Genomic DNA, 19,331 nt, shown 5'->3' with positions numbered 1-19,331 from the left:
GTTGTTGTAGTTTTTAAAAAGTAAAACAACCATGACTATTTGCTGTCATTTTATAAAATCATAGGCCAACCTTTTTAAAACTTTCAATCCAGGATTGTTGGAAGCAATTTTGAAATCCTCTTTTAATAAGAGAATGACTTCAGAAATGTTTATATATCTTACAAGAATGTCAGACTGAAATTTTACAATCAAATACCTTATTTTGTCTAAAATCAGTATTTTATAACTTGACCATCTATCTTATTTACCAAATGTGGCTCTAAGTGACTTTTGGACACTAAAAAGTAAAATACTTCCTAGAGCTGTAGATGTATAAGAATCACTAAGGATAGTTTATAACGTAGTATACACTCTGAAAAATTCTAGAAAAGGAGTCTCAAAACATTGAGTGACCACAATTCTACCAGAATAAACATAGAGAAAGTGATGTTTTTCAAGGGGCATGAACTCAACTGTGTACATGAACCACTGGAGAATCTTGTTAAAACGCAGATTCTGATAGGAGGTATGAAGTGGGGGCCACAGATTTTACACTTCCAGTATCTAGTCTGCATTTGTAATTCTTTTTTTTTTTTTGCATTTGTAATTCTATAACGCATCACCAGGTGTTTCTGCTGCTGGTGAAGGATAAATCATTCTTTGAGAATATTGTCCATTTTTGAAGAGTTGGCAAAAGTGGTAAGATAAGTAGTAGGCAAGGGTCAACGGATTGGTCAGTTATCTTGAAGACTGGCCCATGTCCATCCTCCACATTAAAATCCTCTTTCTGGGATTTCACACTAGAACAGACAGTCTCTGAATGAATAATCTAATGAAGATTTAGCAAACGAATAAAGGAAATCCTTAAAGTCTTATGGAAAAGCTTTATATTCTTTCACAGTGCCAAGGGCAATGTTGCCATGCTAATAGTTTTAGCAAAGGAAGAACAAATGGTCAAGAAGGTCTTAGTCCCAACCTGGCCTGTGATCTGAGTTCTGCTCCTATCTGTTACCTTTCAGCTTTGGTACAAGATGTTGAAATTCCTCCAGTGTATAGGCTTCATCCACTCCAGTTAGAGCTATTGCTCCATCGGTGCCAGATCGAGGGCCATCCCAAAGTTCTCGACTGGGGTCTCTCCGAGGCACAAAAAGCATGGCCTTGTGTGCTGGTAACTGCTTGCCAGGGAGGCTCTGAAGGACCAGAATGCTATCGGGCTCCTGGAATCCACACAGGTACAGGAAATTGTTGTCTTGGTGGAAAATATAGGGGATATCATTGCTCATGTAGTACGTAGGGTTGGACAGCAGTACCACTGTGTGGTCTGTACCACTCTGCTCTTGTGCTTCCTTGTGGATCAGAGACATTAGTTTGTGTCTGCGAAGGGCATATTCCACCTGGGATAGTCCTGGCGTCACCTCCCCTAGAAATGACAGATAACAGTGAAGCTTCGCATTTCTATAGTGGCAGAGTATTGATACTTAAGATAGTTTAATATTAGATGGATACACTCAAGTTCATTTCTTCAATTTATGCCCAATCTCCTCACAGCACATGGCAAAATTAAGGAGATAACCCAGGTTTCAAATTTCTATTCCATTGCAAAAATTTGGAAGAAATGATAGTTAAATGTGGTCCTGCCTGAAAACTGGGATCACGACCCCTTAAGATCTTTTCCAGCTCTCTGGTTCATTCTTTTACTCATTCGCTCAAATACTTATTAATTATTATGCGGAAGGCACTCTCAGGGACACAATCCAAGTTGCCCTTAAGTTTCAATATACAAGGTGAGGAGAAGGATCACATTTTCTGTGTAAGACTTCCCCAAAAGAATATAAGTTCTTTGAAGACATCGAATTTTGTCTGTTTGCCCAATGCTATATTCTCAGGGCCCAGAATAACAACTGGAATATAGCAGGGCTTTGAACTCTAGTAATATTATCTGCCTCTTGGGGATGTTATGAGAATCAAATCTGATAAAGTAAGTGGTTCTTAAAGACTTAAAGATGTCCTAGAGAATCTTTTGAAAGCTACGGATTTATTCTGTTTACTAAACTCCGTGTAGGCACATACAAACTTTTGACATATAATTTCAAGAGTCTCAGATTCCCTTAAGCTCACTCAAACAACCCATTTTAAGAACCTTTGAAGGGTTATGTCTTAGTTCTTAATACTAGTACCTAGAAGACTGCCTGGCTGCTAGCCCAGTGATGCCTGTGTGAATGCTTCACTTCTGAATGGAAATTATGCCTGCTTTCACTTCAGGTTCTCAAACAAAAGAACTACTAAAACAGTTGTTTCCTAAGCCTGAACTTAACAATATTAAGAGTAAAACAACATCTAATGCTTACTGAATGCTTACTATGTGTCTGTACTATTCTAATTATTTACATGTATCAACTTTTTTGGGCTTCCCTGATGGCTCAGTGGTAAAGAATCCACCTGATAATGCAGGAGATGCGGGTTCAATCCCTGGGTTGGGAAGATCCCTCGGAAAAGGAAATGGCAACCCGTTTCAGTATTCTTGCCTGGAAAATCCCATGGACAGAGGAACCTGGTGGGCTACAGTTCAACGGGGTCACAAAGAGTTGGACATGACTTAGTAACTGAACAACAACAATCAACTTATTAATCTTCACAATGACTTTGTGATGTGGGAAAATAATTATTATTCCCTGTGGTAGCCAGTCTCCATATGCAAGTATGAGAAAATGGCCATGAAACATTGCTGTATATAAGAAGTGAAATATCAAGATGGACAATATGTTCGCATTATTAAAAAAAAAATTAAAGGAGAGAGGAAAAAAAAGAATCTAGAAAAATTTGGAAAAGAATCACAATTTTTACAGTGGTAACCTATGGAGAATGAGATAAACTGAAATTCTCTAACATGATTTTTTTATTATTTGAATTTTGCTTCAGGGGGTATATACTCTTAAAATTAAAATCTCAAATAAAAAGATAGAGAGGCTAAAAAAGGGACACCGTGGACGGTCCACTCCATACTCATAACCTATAAGGGTTTTCTATTGTCCATTAGATCAAATTCAAACAATTAAGCTATTTCGACACTTACATTTAATATTAACATATTAATGTTCTCTACCAGGTAACTTCAACTTATCTGGCCAACACTTTTGGTAACAGCTTTACTGAGATATTTTCATACTACATACAATTCACCCATGTACAAGTATAGAATTCAACGCTTTTTGGTATATTCACAGATTTGTGCAACCATTACCCAAAACAATTTGAGAAAATTTCATCACTCCAAAAAGAAGCTCCGCACCAATTAGCAGTCATTCTATTTCCTCTGAATCCACCCCAGCCTTTGAAAACTGCTATTTTCCCTCTCTATGGATTTGTCTATTATAGAGATTTCATATAAATGAAAATACACAATATGTGGTCTTTGGAGACTTAAACTTTTTTCTTAGTATTCCTCCAATTATTGTGAAATTAATTACTTCTAAGTCTCAAGTCCAACTTGTTCTTTTCCTATTACCTTGCTTACAATGTGCCCCTTTTCTAAAATTTCTTCTTCCAAAGCAATTCCACTCCAAGACTTGAAGCTCAAGATGTTTGCTTTTAGACCCTTCTCATTCAAAACACTTTCTTAACTAACCCTGTTCATGCTCATTTGTTCCTTTGATCTACTTTTTAAAAAATTAACTATTTCTTTTCCATATATACATCTTATAGTTGTATATAAATGTACTCACACCATACTCCCCCCCACCATTTCTTCATTATTTGAGCCCTCATTCCCCTTCCCTCCTTCTACCCACATTAGAGCCACCCCCATGGTTTGTATTCTAGTAAGTAAACTTCCCCTTTATGGATCACAGCCTTGTCATGGGGGAAGGAACTTGTATAACTCAATGAAGCTATGAGCCATGTTGTGCAGGGCTAGCCAAGATAGACGGTCATAATGAAGAGCTCTGACAAAACATGGTTTATTGGAGAAGGGAATGGCAAGTCGCTCCAGTATTCTTGCTGTGAGAACCCCATGAACAGTATGAAAAGGCTTTTTAAAAAGATACGACACTGGAAGATGAGCCCCCCCCCAGGTTGGAAGGTGTGAAAGATGCTATTGGAGAAGAGCGGAGACAATTATGGACATGAATCTGAGCAAACTCCGGGAGATAGTGGAGGACAGAGGAGCCTGGCCTGCTACAGTCCAGGGGATCACAAAGAGTCAGACATGACTTAGTAACTAAACAACAACAACAGGACTTAGTGACTGAACAACAACATCATATCCTTTCCTATTTTTCTCAATATTCATATAAACGCATACATATTACCTGCATTCAGGGTTTTATGAGTCCCTAGTGTTTTACAAAAATGGGACACCACACAGTCTTTTCTTCATATTGCTTTTCTAACACAACAATACCTCATAGAAATCCCTCCCACCAACTCATCTGGCATAACTTCAACTCATTCTGCTTGATGTCTCCATATTATTTCTTGGGGGCACTGTATCATAATTTCCTGATTAATTTCCCTACTGCTGGGCATTTATATAACTTTCTGCTATCATAATAAATATCTTTATACTTATCCATAGGGTGCCTTCATGCGCTACGCACACTGGTGCTTTGATTTCTGTGGGACAGCCCCAGGAGAGAAACTGGTGGATCAAAGTTCTTCGAGTTTTCCCAGTCAGTACTCATGTCCAGTACGTGCAGCTCAGTTGTTTCTGCTTACTTGGGGAGTGTCTAGTTGTTCTACCTGTAGCTGTATCCCATTAATAATTTTTAACTTTTATTTACCTACAATAGAAACACTGACATTTTTATTAACGAAATTGGGGAGAAACAGGATAGATAAATGAGGGGTCTTGTGACAATTTGAATTGGGAAAGCAACAGAGCTGGTCCTAGAAGAGTTCATAGCACATTTCTTTCTCTCAGGATTAAGCTGGCTAAAAGTACCCTAGGGCTCCACCGCAGAATACTGAACTTTGTACCAGAGCCTAAGAATAGCTTAACTATTCATCTCCCTGATAATTATTCATGTTAATTCTGTTGCTGTTACTCAATATTGGAAATTACCCAGTTTACCACAAACAGCACATACTCTTTTCTAAAAGCAGAGGCTGCTTATAACAAGTGAATTATCCAACTTTTCCTTTTTTTGTTTTACTTTTGTCCCTTTCCTGTGCTTCACTTTTGGTTATTTCATAGCCTTAGTCCATGTAATAAAACTAAACTTAAAAAATCAATTCATTTTGTGTTTCTAAAAAAATTTTTGAAAGAAAACTCACAGTATTAATGATCTTAATTAATGAACGTCTTATCTCATTTTCATTAATAACAGTATACACATAGCGTATTAGGAAGTAACTTCTGAAAAAAGATAAAAATTATTTAAAAATCAAAGCAGGACTGCAAAACCATCTTTCACATTCTTTAAGCATTCACTATTGCTGAATGTAATTTCATACAAATGATTATATGAGAAATATTTAAAACACTGGCTACATTTCCCCAAGCTTACTAATTATAAACACTATAGAGTGACTATTAACTAAATGCTTCTAAACTTCTGAAATTTCAAGGAACTCTTGGTCACAACAGAAAAAGTATCCAAGGAAAAACATACCTTTTCTTATCAATTGAAGGAGGGGTAAAAGTGTGATAAAGCAATGAACTTTAACTCTACAGGTAAACCTGACAGTTATTATGACCTTTGGTCATAGAACTAACCATTATAGTCAATGTAGCCTGAATTTCTTCAGATAAAATTGTATCTGAATAGACTTTATGGGTAATTTCATCAAACTGTAAAGTATTAAAAGGCACAGTCAGTATTTTGTCACTTGAAGTCAATTAAGGATAGAGGGGCTACTCGAACAAGCTTATTTAGTCAATCAAGTGCCTAGATGTCACAATCTGGACTCTAAATAGCAAAGTCTCATAATCAATCTCGAGAGTCGGCTGCCAAGAAGAAAAGCTCTTCCAGGATATCGAGAACTGGGCCTCTGAAGACAACAAGAAAAATGTTCTTCATATTTTATCAGCCAGGCAGAAAACCCAGAGAGGAGTTTTATGAAGACTGAATATGGATGGAAAGATGCAAGTCTTTGCTACAATCTAGGTATGTATTTTAATTACTTCCTGAAACTAACTAGCTTAGGATTTTTTTCTTTTCTGGTTGTGCCTTGTGGCATGTGAGTTCTTAGTTCCCCTACCTGTGCCCCCTGCAGTGGAAGAGAGGAGTCTGAACCACTGAACTGCCAGGGAAGTCCCTAGGTTAAGATTTTAACATGGTCTGATTTGAAGAAGTGTCCCTGAATTTTGTTTAGTATTAGGTAGCTTTTATTGTGTAATAAGAAAGAAGTGCATAAAATGATCTATGACTATATAGTTGGAAAACGAGGATAAAGAAAAAGTTAACAAACATTTCCTTTACAACATAAAACATAGATATCTCTGAAAAAATGAAATGACCAAATAATTGAAAAAAATCTCTAAATGGATTTTATTTGCATATACTGAGCAAAACAAGCTAGAGAAAAAGGGTTCATACTGTATGACTTCACTTCCACAATACTCAAGAACAGACAAAACAAGCATGCTGATAGAAACGAGGCCAGTGGTTAAGGATGGAGGTGGGATTGACTAGAAGGGTATGCGAGGACCTTCTAGGTTGATGGCAATGTTCTATATCTTGAATGGGGTATGAGTTATATTGTTGTATGTAGGTATATGGACAATCATTATCTTTATAAAAGTAATTGTTTTTACATGAAAGCCCCAAATTATCTGGCTTTCTTGCACAATGACAAGAATGAGTTTCGAGTCATTCAGGAGACTTTTATTATTCAGTTCTTAGGAGATTTCCAATCCTTTCCTGGGGTAGATTCGTGCTAATCTTTACCCCAGAGAATTTCTTGATATGGACAAGAAATATGCACAAGGTGTTTCTGTAGTATCTATAATAGTATAAAAATCTCACCCCACTGAAATAAATCTTGATCTTTTAGACACTATTAAAGTCAATCATGTTTAACAAAACTTAAAAAAAAAAATACACCCCTTGCTTAAGGCAGAACTACAACTAAACTATCACTAAAGATGATAACTAACTGGTTTTGAAACTTTCAAGTGAAGAAGATTGGGGAATGATTATGTATAATCCACTCTAGAACCTTTCTTTTCATCATTTTAAATATTACACTTAACAATAACCGTACAGTCTTAGCCATTATTTGATGATAAGGGACAAAAAAGTTCATGGTAAAGGCATTCCCTCAAATTCTGGGCCACACAGTTGTGTTCTGATTATGTTCCAGTGAATTTAGTCATTGCTGTAGTTGAAAGAAAACCAAGAAGTGGTTCTGCATAGGTCAGACAAGTCATTCTGATAAGCCCAACTCTTTGAATAACCCCTTTTTAAGCTCCAAACTATATCACATATTCCAAAATTAATTTTGCTTAGGAACATAAATATAGGTTTTGGAAATAATACTTAATTAGACACTAATTTTTCCTATCCTCTGGAAGGGAACTGTTGATGAAGCTGCACACCTTGCAATGTCAAGGAACTAAGTGTCTTTCCCATACAGATACTGTAAAAGTAGACTCATGGTTCATAACGGTATTTAGCTCAGAATGCTTGCCTTCCTTCATGGAATCCCTTTTCTTCTTGGTGATAGATACTAAGTAGAAGGCATGTTAATGATCAAGGAGGATGAACTGACATTTCTGTCTCTACATACATGGTTCTTAACACAGAGATGGCAATGTCATAAAAGGAAGAAATAGCCTATAATGCTCAGACTTCTTTAAGCAAAGGACAAGTTTTAAAAATCACTGAGAGGACTTAGGGGAGTGAATCTGACTCTTTATTTCCATCTAAAGCAGTAGTAAGCACAGCCAACACAGAACTCCTTTATCTCCTACGTCTTTCTGCTGATATCTTCCAAGTTACTGTTGCTTCGGGAAATGCATAGGTATGGCCAAAAGAAATCCAGGGAAATTCAAAATTCAGGTGTTGATCCAGTAATTTCACTTCTAAGAATTTGGGGTTTTTCTTTTTTTGCCACATGGCTTGTGGAATCTTAATTCCCCGACCAGGGACTGAACCTGGGCCACCGAGTGAAGTACTGAGTCCTAATCATTGGACTGCCTGGGAAGTCCCACTAAGAATTTATTTTAAGGAAATAATTGATCAGTATAGAGAGTGTGTATACATGCACACACAATTCGATGTAAGAAATAAGTCTAGAAAAAGAAAGCACTAAAATCTCAATAGTTGTTTTCTCTAAATGGTGGAATTATGAGTAATTTTTAAAAAAAATTATGCTTATCTGTATTCTTTAATTTGCCTATAATATATGTAGAACTTGTATAATAATTAGGAAAATGACTGAGATGTTTTCCAAAAGTTTAAAGTACTGGCAAGTATTGGGAAAACATGCCAAACATGAAACCTTTGGGAGCAAAACATATCATAGAAACATAATTTTATATTTCAAACTAACAAACTGACTTTAGGTCTATAAGAGATTTAAAAAAAAGGATTGCATGTCTTTTAATTTTTCTTAATAACTGACTTTTCCTACACCCCACAGTTATTTGAACACTTTGATAAGTTCTGCATCTCTACATGGTGCAAGATAAGTGATGAATACTTGGAAATTGTATGTGATGGCTTCTTTCACAATGACAGTTCTTTCAAATTCCATCCACGTCTATCCCTTCTCACTTACACCAATCCTTACTGTCCAGGAGGATAACGATTAGGACGTGCATTCCTCTCTCCCCATAGTATATGTGAACATATGAACTTGTATGTGTATGCTTACTCATACCCACTTTTTACATGGTTACCGTGCACGTAACAGAATTAACAGTTTAGACACAGAGGCCATCACCCTGAGGATGATTACTAGTTTCAAGACCTGGAAAATGCAGCTCACCATGTAAAAGTATCTCACCACGAGAAATCAGTAATTTTCAAAGCTGGTAAAACTTAATATCAAACTGAAGCTACAGGCAGGTTGACTGGATAGAGAAATATTTAAATCAGCACCAACTGTACTGCTACAAAGCTTACCTTACAGCTTTGAAAAACTCTGATTTCTTGTGTGTTTCAGTGGTGAGCTGCATTTCCTGAGTCTCAGCCGACTTCGCAGCAGGTACTCTAGTCTGATGAAGATCAGCAACAGGAAGCCCTCACTGACAGACACACTGGTATCATTCACTGAGTGGAGATAGTGAAAGAGCAACATATTTCCAAAGGCAATTCAGACCGTGTTAATAATCTAGGCTTACACAGTAAATACAGATTTAACTTCCCATGGCAGAAGCCTGGGAAAACCTGACTGCATTTTCTACAAAGCATTTGGTTTCATCCTACCTACTTCTTTGGGATGATATTCATTCATCATAGTTCATCACTTAACTGTCTCTTTGAAAAAACAAAACAAAGAAACCTTAGGTATGAATTTGAACAATAGAATGACATATCTTCTAGCAGCAATATTGGAATCTTAAAGTAGAAAAAAAATCAGTGAGGTAAACCTTTACCAATTTATAAAAATTAGTGAAGTAAACTTTTATCAACTTTTTGCATCATCTTTATCATCGTTATCACCTCTCAAAGCTGGGACAATCACATCTGTAAATCTTGTGTAGTCTCTATAGAAATATTTTTGTTAATACTGAAATGAGCATTTCATGTTTTCAAGAAAAATGTTTCCTAACATGTCTTTAATACAGTTCACAATGAATCGATAGTCAGAACACAGTTCTAGAAATCATGTTTTAGGAAACATTTCTTTAAAAACATCTTGAAATACATATTTTTTTCACTGATACTTTTGAATTTTAGCCTAATCCTATTTATTCCCCTAGATGGTGCTGTCTAAACAGTACTATTAGCCCTACAGCTATTTAAATTTACATTAATTAAAAAATTCTACTGGATGGCACGGTTCTAGACAAAGCATCTGAAGAGAGAGACGGTCATTACAGGTCAAAGGCCTTACCTGGTCTGAGGAGGTGTGGGTGTGTAAAGGGGCTGGGCTGGCCTAAGTATCGGTTTGGAATCCTCCTCTCTGGGATGGGCTGCAGGGAGTATCTTCGCCGAGAACATGACAAGCATCCTGAAGGAAAAATAAGGACGATGAAATGGAACAGTGCATCTAGCTAGTCCTCACAGTACATACACATTTATCTGGCTCCAGCAGTAGGTTGCTTTAGAAAAATGCAAATCGGTATCTCCTTCAATATTTGCGTGGCTCTTCCTCTGAGCCAGCCAGAGCCTGTGTTGGGCCTCAGGGATATAGAAATAAGACTCTTTTTACCTTGAGTGACTTTGGTCTACTATTACATAATAGAGGCATACATACCCACAGTATGATTAGCATATGAATAAGGAGCTAAGGGAACAGAAGAAAAAAAACAGACAAAAGCAGGGGAAGGGGTAGGAAGCATTTCATTGAAGTAGTGTTACGCTGTGCCCTAAAATTTAGAAAAAGTGAATGTTTTTACTGAGAATATGTGAAGTCTGGGGAAATATGCACATACTCTCATTTAATCTTGGAATGTTAGAGCTAGAAGAAATAATGTATGAAAAATGCTTAATCACAGTTAGTACACAAGAAGCTAGTAACCTTCAAACCAGTACTGAATACTAGAGTTCAATACTCTAGTATTCAATGAGATCTATTAAGTGTGTGACTGGCACATGCTGGAAAAAACACAAGAATAACATAAGACTATCTGCCCTGGTCTTAAAAGAATATATAGTCTAGTGGATGTGAGACAGAGCAATGCCACATGGTGAGCACAGTGGTGGATTCATACACAAGGTTTCTGAGAGCACAAGACTAAAACAATGCTGTCTCGGTGACAAAGACAGGACACAGAGCTCTGGGGAACAGAGCAGCACACAATCGGTGCTCCTGTGGGGCTGCAGAAGTAGGTGCCGCCTACTCTGAGCAGGAACTGGTCAAGTGAAAGCGACAAGGGGAGTGGAAGGTATCATGAATGAGACACGAAAGGGAAGGCATAGAAGACACCGTGCTTACATGTGCGTGTGTGCTTACTAAGGGAAGAGGGACGGAAAAAGAGTTTCAGGTCAGTGCTGCTGCTGGAGGGAAAGCAAAATATCGGCAAGATAAGGATCAGACACCTAAAGGCTTTGTACACCAAACTAAGGAATTAGATTTTTAACTGTCACGAGGTTGGCATTATCGCTTTTAAAAAAATAAAAAACAAATAAGGAATTAGATTCTGAAGTAATTTGGGCAATGTTGGCTCATATGATAAATAGTCTACCTGCAATGCAGGAGACCTGGGTTTGATCCCCAGGTCAGGAAGATCCCCTGGAGAAGGGAATGGTAACCCATTCCAGTATTCTTGCCTGGAGAATTCCATGGACAGAGGAGCCTTGCAGGCTCTAGTCCACAGAGTCACAAAGAGTCAGACATGACTGAGCAACTAACACTTCCACTTTCTCATGCAGTACTTAGAAAGCTAGGATTTAAATTCAGTTTTAACTTCAAAATCTTTGCTCTTTCCCCTCCACCTTGCCACTCAGTAAGTCCTCTCTGCCAAATTCCCAATGACATAGTTAGTGCCATACAATCTCCCTGCATACATACAATCACTCCAATAGCAAAATGTGAAAGTCTACACAAAGTTAAAGGTTCTAGTAGGCATTATCAAGTAGGAATGACAGTGTATGTATTTAAATTTCACTGAATACTATTGTTCCTATGATTGTTATTTTTAATCCCTGTTTCATTAAAAAAGTTTGTCTCAGTGCCCTAAAATGGTTTTATCACTGCAATATTTTGCATGGTAGCCCCCAAAAGATATGTCTATGCTGTAATTCCCCAGACCTTGTGACTGTTAATTTGGAAGAAAGGTTTCTGCAGATGTAAAACTAGATTAAGGAACTTGAGATAAAAAGATCATCCTAAAAAAAAAAAAAGATCATCCTGCATTATCTGGGTCAGTCCTAAATCCAATGACCTGTGTCCTTACGAGAGAAATGCAGAGGGAGGAGAGAGAGAAGAGAAGGAAGCAATGTAACCACGGAGGCAGAAATAGGAGTGATGTGGCCACAAGCCAAGGAATACCTAGAGCCACCAGAAGCTGAGACGTAAAGGATGGAGTCCCTCCTAGAGCCTTTGGAAGGAATGGAGCCCTGCTGACACATGATGTCAAGCTTCTGGTCTCCAGAACTGTGAGACAATGCATTTCTATGTTTTTTTTTTAATGTATTTATTTAAAAAAAATTTTTGTTGTGCTGGGTCTTTGTTGCTGTGTGTGGGTTTTCTCCAGCTGTGGAGAGCGGGGGCTACTCTGTTGTGGTGCATGAGCTTCTCACTGGGTGGCTTCTCTCGTTGCGGAGCACGGCTCGAGGTGCAGCTTCAGTAGTTGCAGCGCTTGGGCTCAGCAGTTGTGGCACACGGGCTTAGTTGCTCCGTTGCATGTGGAATCTTCCTGGACCAGGGATCGAACCTATGTTCCCTGCACTGGGGATTCTTATCCACTGGACCACCAGGGAAGTCCTCTACTGTTTTAAGCAGACATGTTTGTGTTAATTTGTTATGGTAGTCTCAGGAAACCAATATAATGACTTTCTAAGGTTGAAATAAGTATGTCAACTGCTTGAGTACTTTTTCAGAGTTCACAAATTCTTCATTTTTCCAAACCAAAACATGGAAGAACTAAGAAGTAGGTTATTAAAGCTCAGTAACCCAGAGGTCATATTATGCAAGGGGCATGCCGCGGCCATACTATAACAGGTTCTGCTGGTTTATGGGGCACTGTTTGAGGCTTCTAGGAAAACATAGGAAAAACAGTCCAGAGGGTTAAGGATGGTCTGGTTTGACTCTGGACTAGCTCCATTTAGAAGGTCTGGTCCCTACACCAAGCCCAGAGTGACACCACAATGCAGCCCTCTGACATAAGCTTGTAAGTCTGCTTGCCACATAATCAGTATCCTAACGTCTCCTAGCAGTGGTCCAAGGTAATAACATTGTCCTCAATGTAAAAATGCCTATTTACAGTCACTGCCTCTACCACCAGCACCAGCAGAGCCTGAGCTGAGAGGAAACTACGGTTCTCACTCCCTAGAGCAGCCCTTTCCAACCATCTGTTAAAAACATGGTGGATTACTACCAAGTTCTAGGATTGGAGAGACATGCTTCACCTGAGGACATTAAAAAGGCTTATCGAAAAGTGGCACTTAAATGGCACCCAGATAAAAATCCAGAAAACAAAGAAGAAGCCGAGAGAAAATTCAAAGAAGTAGCTGAGGCATATGAGGTATTATCACATGATGAAAAACGGGACATTTACGATAAATATGGCAAAGAAGGATTAAATGGTGGAGGTGGAAGTGATTTCGACGATTCTTCTGAATATGGCTTCACATTCCGTAAGCCAGATGATGTCTTCAAAGAAATTTTTGGTGAAAGGGACCCATTTTCATTTCATTTCTTTGAAGACTCACTTGAAGACCTTTTAAATAATTCAAGGAGCTCCTATGGAAGCAGAAACAGAGGTGCAAGATCCTTTTTCTCTACATCCAGTGAATACCCAGTTTTTGAGAGATTTTCTTCATATGATATAGGATATACACCATTTGGTTCACTGGGCCATGAGGGACTTTATTCATTTTCTTCCCTGGCATTTGATGATAGTGGGATGGACAACTACATTACTGTTACAACTTCAGGTAAGATTGTTAATGGCAGAAATACCAATACAAAAAGAATTACTGAGGATGACCTAGAGAGAGATGAAGACGACGGTGAGTTGAAGTCCTTTCTTTTAAATGGTGTGGCAGATGAAGAGGGCTTTGCTGAAGAATATTGTTGGAGAAGACAGTCATTTAACAATTATTCACCAAAGTCCTGCAGCCCCAAACATGCAAACAATGATGAGCAGGGTATAACTTGGGTCACCAGCAACTGGAATCCCTCTATTTTCTCAGCAGGATTCAAAGAAGGTGGTACGAGGAAAAAAAAGAAGCATAAAGAAGTACAGAAGAAGAAGTCAACTAAAAGGAATCGTTAAATTGATTCTTCAGACACATTATGTTCATATAACATTTGAACACAACTCTGTGTGTGTTTCTGTTAGTCTTGTAGATAATATTTGTTTAATACTACACTAAGATTATGTTTTTAACGTGCTTAGCAGGATTGTAGACATCTGATGAGTGGTCGTTTGGATTAGATTTGTTAGAAAAAGATGAATCGTGGTAACAGTGATATTAAGAGTTTAGAAAACAGCAACGATTATTTTACTTTTTGTTTTTGAGATAAATGCTTATATGGACTTCCCTCATAGCTGAGTTGGTAAAGAATCCACCTGCAATGCAGGAGACCCCGGTTCGATTCCTGGGTTGGGAAGATATGCTGCAGAAGGGATAGGCTGAGTGAGTGAATGAGTGAAGTTGCTCAGTCGTGTCCGACTCTTCGCAACCCTGTGGACTGTGGCCCAACAGGCTCCTCTGTCCATGGGATTCTCCAGGCAAGAATACTGGAGTGGGTTGCTATTTCCTTCTCCAGGGGATCTTCCTGACCCAGGGATCGAACCCAGGTCTCCTGCATTGCAGGTAGACGCTTTAACCTCTGAGCCACCAGGGAAGCCCAAGGGATAGGCTACCCACTCCAGTATTCTTGGGTTTTCCTTATGGCTCACATGGTAAAGAATCTGCCTACAATACTTATATATTATATATATCACATACATACTTATATATTATGAAGCTTTTCTTTAGTCAAGTCTATAATCATTCCTTTGATCTAATTAAAGCTACTTTATAGACTTCTGACACACATAAAGCATTAGCAGCTAAAAATGTATTAAAACACATGGGTTGAGTCTACATAGTTATTAATGAGATGACTTTTTTCAGTGATCACAGAGCACTTCAGACACAACTTAAGACACTATAAAAATGAACGTATAAAGGCATTTTAAGTTAAAAATAGCTACACTTATATCTGGACGCCTATGTTCATAGCACACTTATTCACAAAAGCCAAGAGGTGGAGCCAGTCCAAATGTCAATTGACAGGTGGATGGATAAATATTTATACATATAAGCATACACAGATTCTGAATTCAGCCTCAAAAAGTAAGGAAACCTTGTCACATGTGACAACATGGATGAACTCTGAGACATCATGATTCTACTTATATGAGGTATCTAAAGTCAAATTCATAGCAATAGAAAGTGGAAATACGGTTACCAGGGGCTGCAGGGAGGAGGACAAAGCGCTGTTAGTGGATACAGATTTAGATTTGCAAGATGAAAAAGTTCTGGAGATCTTTTCACAACTGTTTATTTAAAAGTTATTAACATGGAAAATTTGATGTTACATGTATTTTACATGCAGAAGGCAATGGCAACCCACTCCAGTACTCCTGCCTGGAAAATCCCATGGATGGAGGAGCCTGGTAGCCCAGTCCATGGGCTCGCGAAGAGTTGGACACGACTGAAGTGACTTAGCAGCAGCAGCAGCAGACAGACTTTTAACCGGCTACCGGGCTTCCCAGGTGGTGCTAGTGGTAAAGAACTCAGCTGCCAATGCAGGAGACCTCAGAGATGCAGGTTTGATCCCTGGGTGGGGAAGACCCCCTGGAAAAGAGAACGGCAACCCAATCCGGTATTCTTGCCTGGAGAATCCTAGGGACAGAGGGGCCTGGTGGGCTACAGTCCGTGGGGTCGCAGAGTCAGACACGACTGAAGGGATAGCATGCATGCACGTATTTTACCACATTTTTTTTTTTTTTTTAAAGCCAGACTTATCCTGGGTTCTTCAGAGCAATGTGGCTGTATCATGCATGGGTGGCCATCAGTGACTTATTTCTAATTTTTTGAGTATGTACACAGGATATAATAATACATTACTCTAAAATACCAGCTTTAGCCATCGCAACCTAGGCTTATGATGGAAGAAAAACAGATGAGTTTCAGAGTTACAGATATATCAGATATTGAGCAACTGGTTTAAGCTCAATGTTTTACTATATTGGCTTCCTTTAAATGAATTTAATATCAACACAATTACTTCTTAGCTTCCTGTAATTATTTCATTTTCAAAATACACTGCTTTCATCCTAGTATTTTTATTCTTTCACTCATTCAATGGTATTTTTTGAGTACCCACTATTTGTGAGGTAGTATCCTAGGTACCTGGGATACAATAATGAACAAACAAAAAACTCTTAGCTGTCACAGAGCTTAGACTGGAGAGAGACAATAAACAAATACTAAGTAAAATATGTTAGTCATAGGTGTAAGTAAAAAAAATCAGGGGAAGGACATAGAAGTTTTGGAGCAAGAGCATTGACATTTCAGCCAAGGTAGCCAGGGTGAAATGATGGTTACATGTGAGAAAAGATCTCAGTGAAATGAAGGAGTAAGCCATGTGGATATCTGGTCACAGAGGATTCCAGGTAGCAGGACTAACAAGTCCAATGTCCCTAAAGCATGTCGTATAAGGTGCATGAGGAACGTGGAGGAGATCCGCATGGCCCTTTCTGAGAGCAAGTAGGTGAAGTATGAAAGGTGACAGAAGTCCACAGTATGCAATGACTTCCAGAAAACAGTATAAACTACGGTATAACATTTGGGACAGGAAGCCACTGGAGGCTCTGAGGAGAAGAGTGACATACTCTGACACACTTAAACAGACCTACTATGGCAGCTGTAAGTAGGACTTGCCTGGCTGTCCAGTGGTTAAGACTTCACACTTCCATTGCAGGGAGCAGTTAGGGAATTAAGATCCGGTTGCCAAGAGTCAGATACAACTTGGCCACTTGACAATATTGCCTTTCTTGAGCTTCCATGTCACTTGAGTCAAGACTCGAATCACCATCCTTTGCTATATTCTCATTTGTTGCTTCTCTATCATCTGACTAGACTGTAACTCTAGGCAAGTGGAGATTCGTCCAGAATGACTCCCTAACTCAAAAGTTATTGACTCAAGTTATTCTGGCTCAATAAAAAGTTCCCAAAGAACTCTACTTAGCTAGAGTAAGACCTAGCACAAGTATAACAGGAAAAGGACTATATGGCAAATCACAAAACATTCCTGATTTGCTACTTGTGATACTGTGTTAGTTTCAGTTCCCTATCAGTAAACTATTTGCTCTAACTTACTGGACTTGTGAAGATCCGATGAGATCATTCATTCAGAAAGCCTATATATGTATGGTGGTGGTTTAGTCACTAAGTCAACTGAGACCCCATGGTCTTAAGACCCCATGGACTGCAGCCCGCCAGGCTCCTCTGGCCATCGGATTTTCCAGGCCAAGAATACTGGAGTGGGTTGCCATTTCCTTCTCCAGGGGATCTTCCCAACCTGGGGATTGAACCCAGGTCTAATGAACTGCAGGCAGATTCTACACTGAGGGAATTCCCCTATATATGTATATTATGATATTAATAGAAGAGGTAGTTAAATTTACTTATTCTACTGAGGCAAAATGAAGAATGATAAACACATTTTTCAAAGATCTTAGTGTGTATAATCCAGTAAACTAAAAACTTAAACTACACTCAGTAGTGCTCAACTCTTTGCGACCCCATGTACTATACATTCCATGGAATTCTCCAGGCCAGAATACTGGAGTGGGTGGCCGGCCTTTCCCTTTTCCAGGGGATCTTCCCAACCTAGGGATTGAACCCAGGTCTCCTGCATTGCAGGTGGATTCTTTACCAGCTGAGCCACCATGGAAGCCCTGGTGTAATTCAGTACCTTGTCCTAAACCTTGATTAATCAGGTTTCACACAAAGCCTCAACAAATACAAAAAAAGAGAAGTCACAAGTAAATCAGTGGTTCCAGCTCTAAATCATAAGCTATGGCCTTTGTGTTCAAGACTGACTAACAGCCTATCTATTCACCTACTCTCGATGATCTTGGGACAGATTTCTGCAGCCTAGCTATTAGAAGCAAAGAGCAAGTTCTGTGCACTGGACAATTATTACTTTTTATTTTCATATTTTAGAGTTAGGAGTAAGTCTTGCTATAATTACCATCCCACTATCAATAAATTCAAGTATGAAAGTGAAGTCGCTCGGTCGTGTCCGACTCTTTGTGGCCCCATGCACTGTAGCCTACCAGGCTCCTCTGTCCATGGGATTTTCCAGGCAATAGTACCGGAGTAGATTGGCATTTCCTTCGCCAGGGGATCTTCCCGACCCAAGAATCGAACCCCGGTCTCCCGCATTGTAGACAGACGCTTTACCGTCTGAGCCACCAGGGAAGTCCAAATTCAAGTATAGCAACACAATAAATAAATGCCAAGACACGGTTTTGGTGTCACAGACCACATGCTCTGATGCACACATTATTCATCTATCGCCTCAAAAAACTAAAATATGATTCAATGGCAGATCTGCCTGAAAGGCAGATGATTCAACCTTCACTGATCAAGTTTTCATGTTTATTGCATTAATTCCTCACGATACAATACACCGTAAAAATATCCTCCCCCCTCCCCCCCCCATATTCCCAGAATACTCTACCTTGCCTTTACAAGCAAAACTTTCAGACATAAAAAGCCTCAGGAGTATTTCCAAATATTACCTCTTCCAAGAGGAACTACTCAAAGGATTTGTATTATTAAACTTAACGTTTCACGTCCATTTCGTGAGAGCCAGCTCTCACGTCAACTCTTTGAAAACACGAAAATACGATTTTAAGTTATCCTAAACTTACTAGGTTATCCTAACAAGAGCCACCTGATGCGAGACACCTTGTCACCAGAACAAGTGTGATAACTGACACAAGTTTCTTGAGTCCGCAAGACTTAGCCCCTCGGGGAAGACAGCACACACTTTTCTCTCTGCATGCATTTCAACTCCCAGAATACCTCAACGGTACAGAGAACACCGGGCCCACCCTTTGTCAGGGGCAGTAGGAGGAAGAGAAGAAATTTGAGGAGTGCACAGAGGGTTTGGGCGTGGAAGTCCCGGTAGAAGGGTCCGCCGAAGCAGGGGTCGCCTGAGACCAACTTGGATCCCGCTTGGCGCGCCTCAGGCTTCGCAGAGCAAGCTCCGGAGGGGACACTGTGGGAGGTTAAGTCTAACCTGAGAGGCTGCGGGCGCTTGCTACCGCGGGAACAAGCCTAGTTGCAGAGAATAGCCAACGCATAACTGCCACGCTCAGGCGTCAGGAAGGAAACGAGGAAACCTGCCGGAGAAGCGGTCGCCAGCAGGGCTGCGTCGCCAGGAAACCTGGCCAGGCGCCCCTCCCCTTCCGGCCGGCGCCGCTCGCCGGGCTTTCCTCCCACAGCGGCGCAGTATGTTTACGTCACGCCCGGATTTGGGAGGGACGCTCCGACCGGAGGGCCATCTTG

The 19,331-nt window shown here is 39.5% G+C and overlaps 2 protein-coding genes across 4 annotated transcripts in view; one reads left to right on the top strand and one right to left on the bottom strand.

Annotated features, from left to right (window-relative positions):
* XPNPEP3 (X-prolyl aminopeptidase 3) overlaps positions 1 to 19,247 on the bottom strand; it is a 43,884-nt gene extending 24,637 nt beyond the window's left edge. Inside the window, exons 1-4 of one of the 3 annotated variants that reach the window (XM_019961862.2) lie at positions 19,063 to 19,085; positions 9,982 to 10,098; positions 9,048 to 9,194; positions 992 to 1,399 (exon numbers count right to left, since the gene is read on the bottom strand). In XM_019961862.2, the coding sequence (XP_019817421.1) occupies positions 992 to 1,343 (352 nt within the window). In that variant the 5' untranslated portion in view covers positions 1,344 to 1,399; positions 9,048 to 9,194; positions 9,982 to 10,098; positions 19,063 to 19,085. Of the gene's footprint in view, positions 1 to 991; positions 1,400 to 9,047; positions 9,195 to 9,981; positions 10,099 to 19,062 lie in introns of all 3 variants that reach the window. The other 2 variants (XM_019961861.2, XM_019961860.2) reach the window with 2 other exon arrangements.
* Positions 12,944 to 14,449, top strand: DNAJB7 (DnaJ heat shock protein family (Hsp40) member B7). The gene has a single exon (XM_019961866.2). It carries the CDS (start codon positions 13,115 to 13,117, stop codon positions 14,027 to 14,029), a length of 915 nt encoding a protein of 304 aa, XP_019817425.2. The 5' UTR covers positions 12,944 to 13,114; the 3' UTR covers positions 14,030 to 14,449.
* Positions 19,248 to 19,331: the final 84 nt, after the last annotated feature.

This window comes from Bos indicus, chromosome 5 (genome assembly GCF_029378745.1).
Source record: "Bos indicus isolate NIAB-ARS_2022 breed Sahiwal x Tharparkar chromosome 5, NIAB-ARS_B.indTharparkar_mat_pri_1.0, whole genome shotgun sequence".
In the NCBI taxonomy this organism is placed as follows: domain Eukaryota; kingdom Metazoa; phylum Chordata; class Mammalia; order Artiodactyla; family Bovidae; genus Bos; species Bos indicus.
The sequence above is the reverse complement of the archived record's forward strand: the minus strand, read 5'-3'. Positions and strand labels throughout refer to the sequence as shown.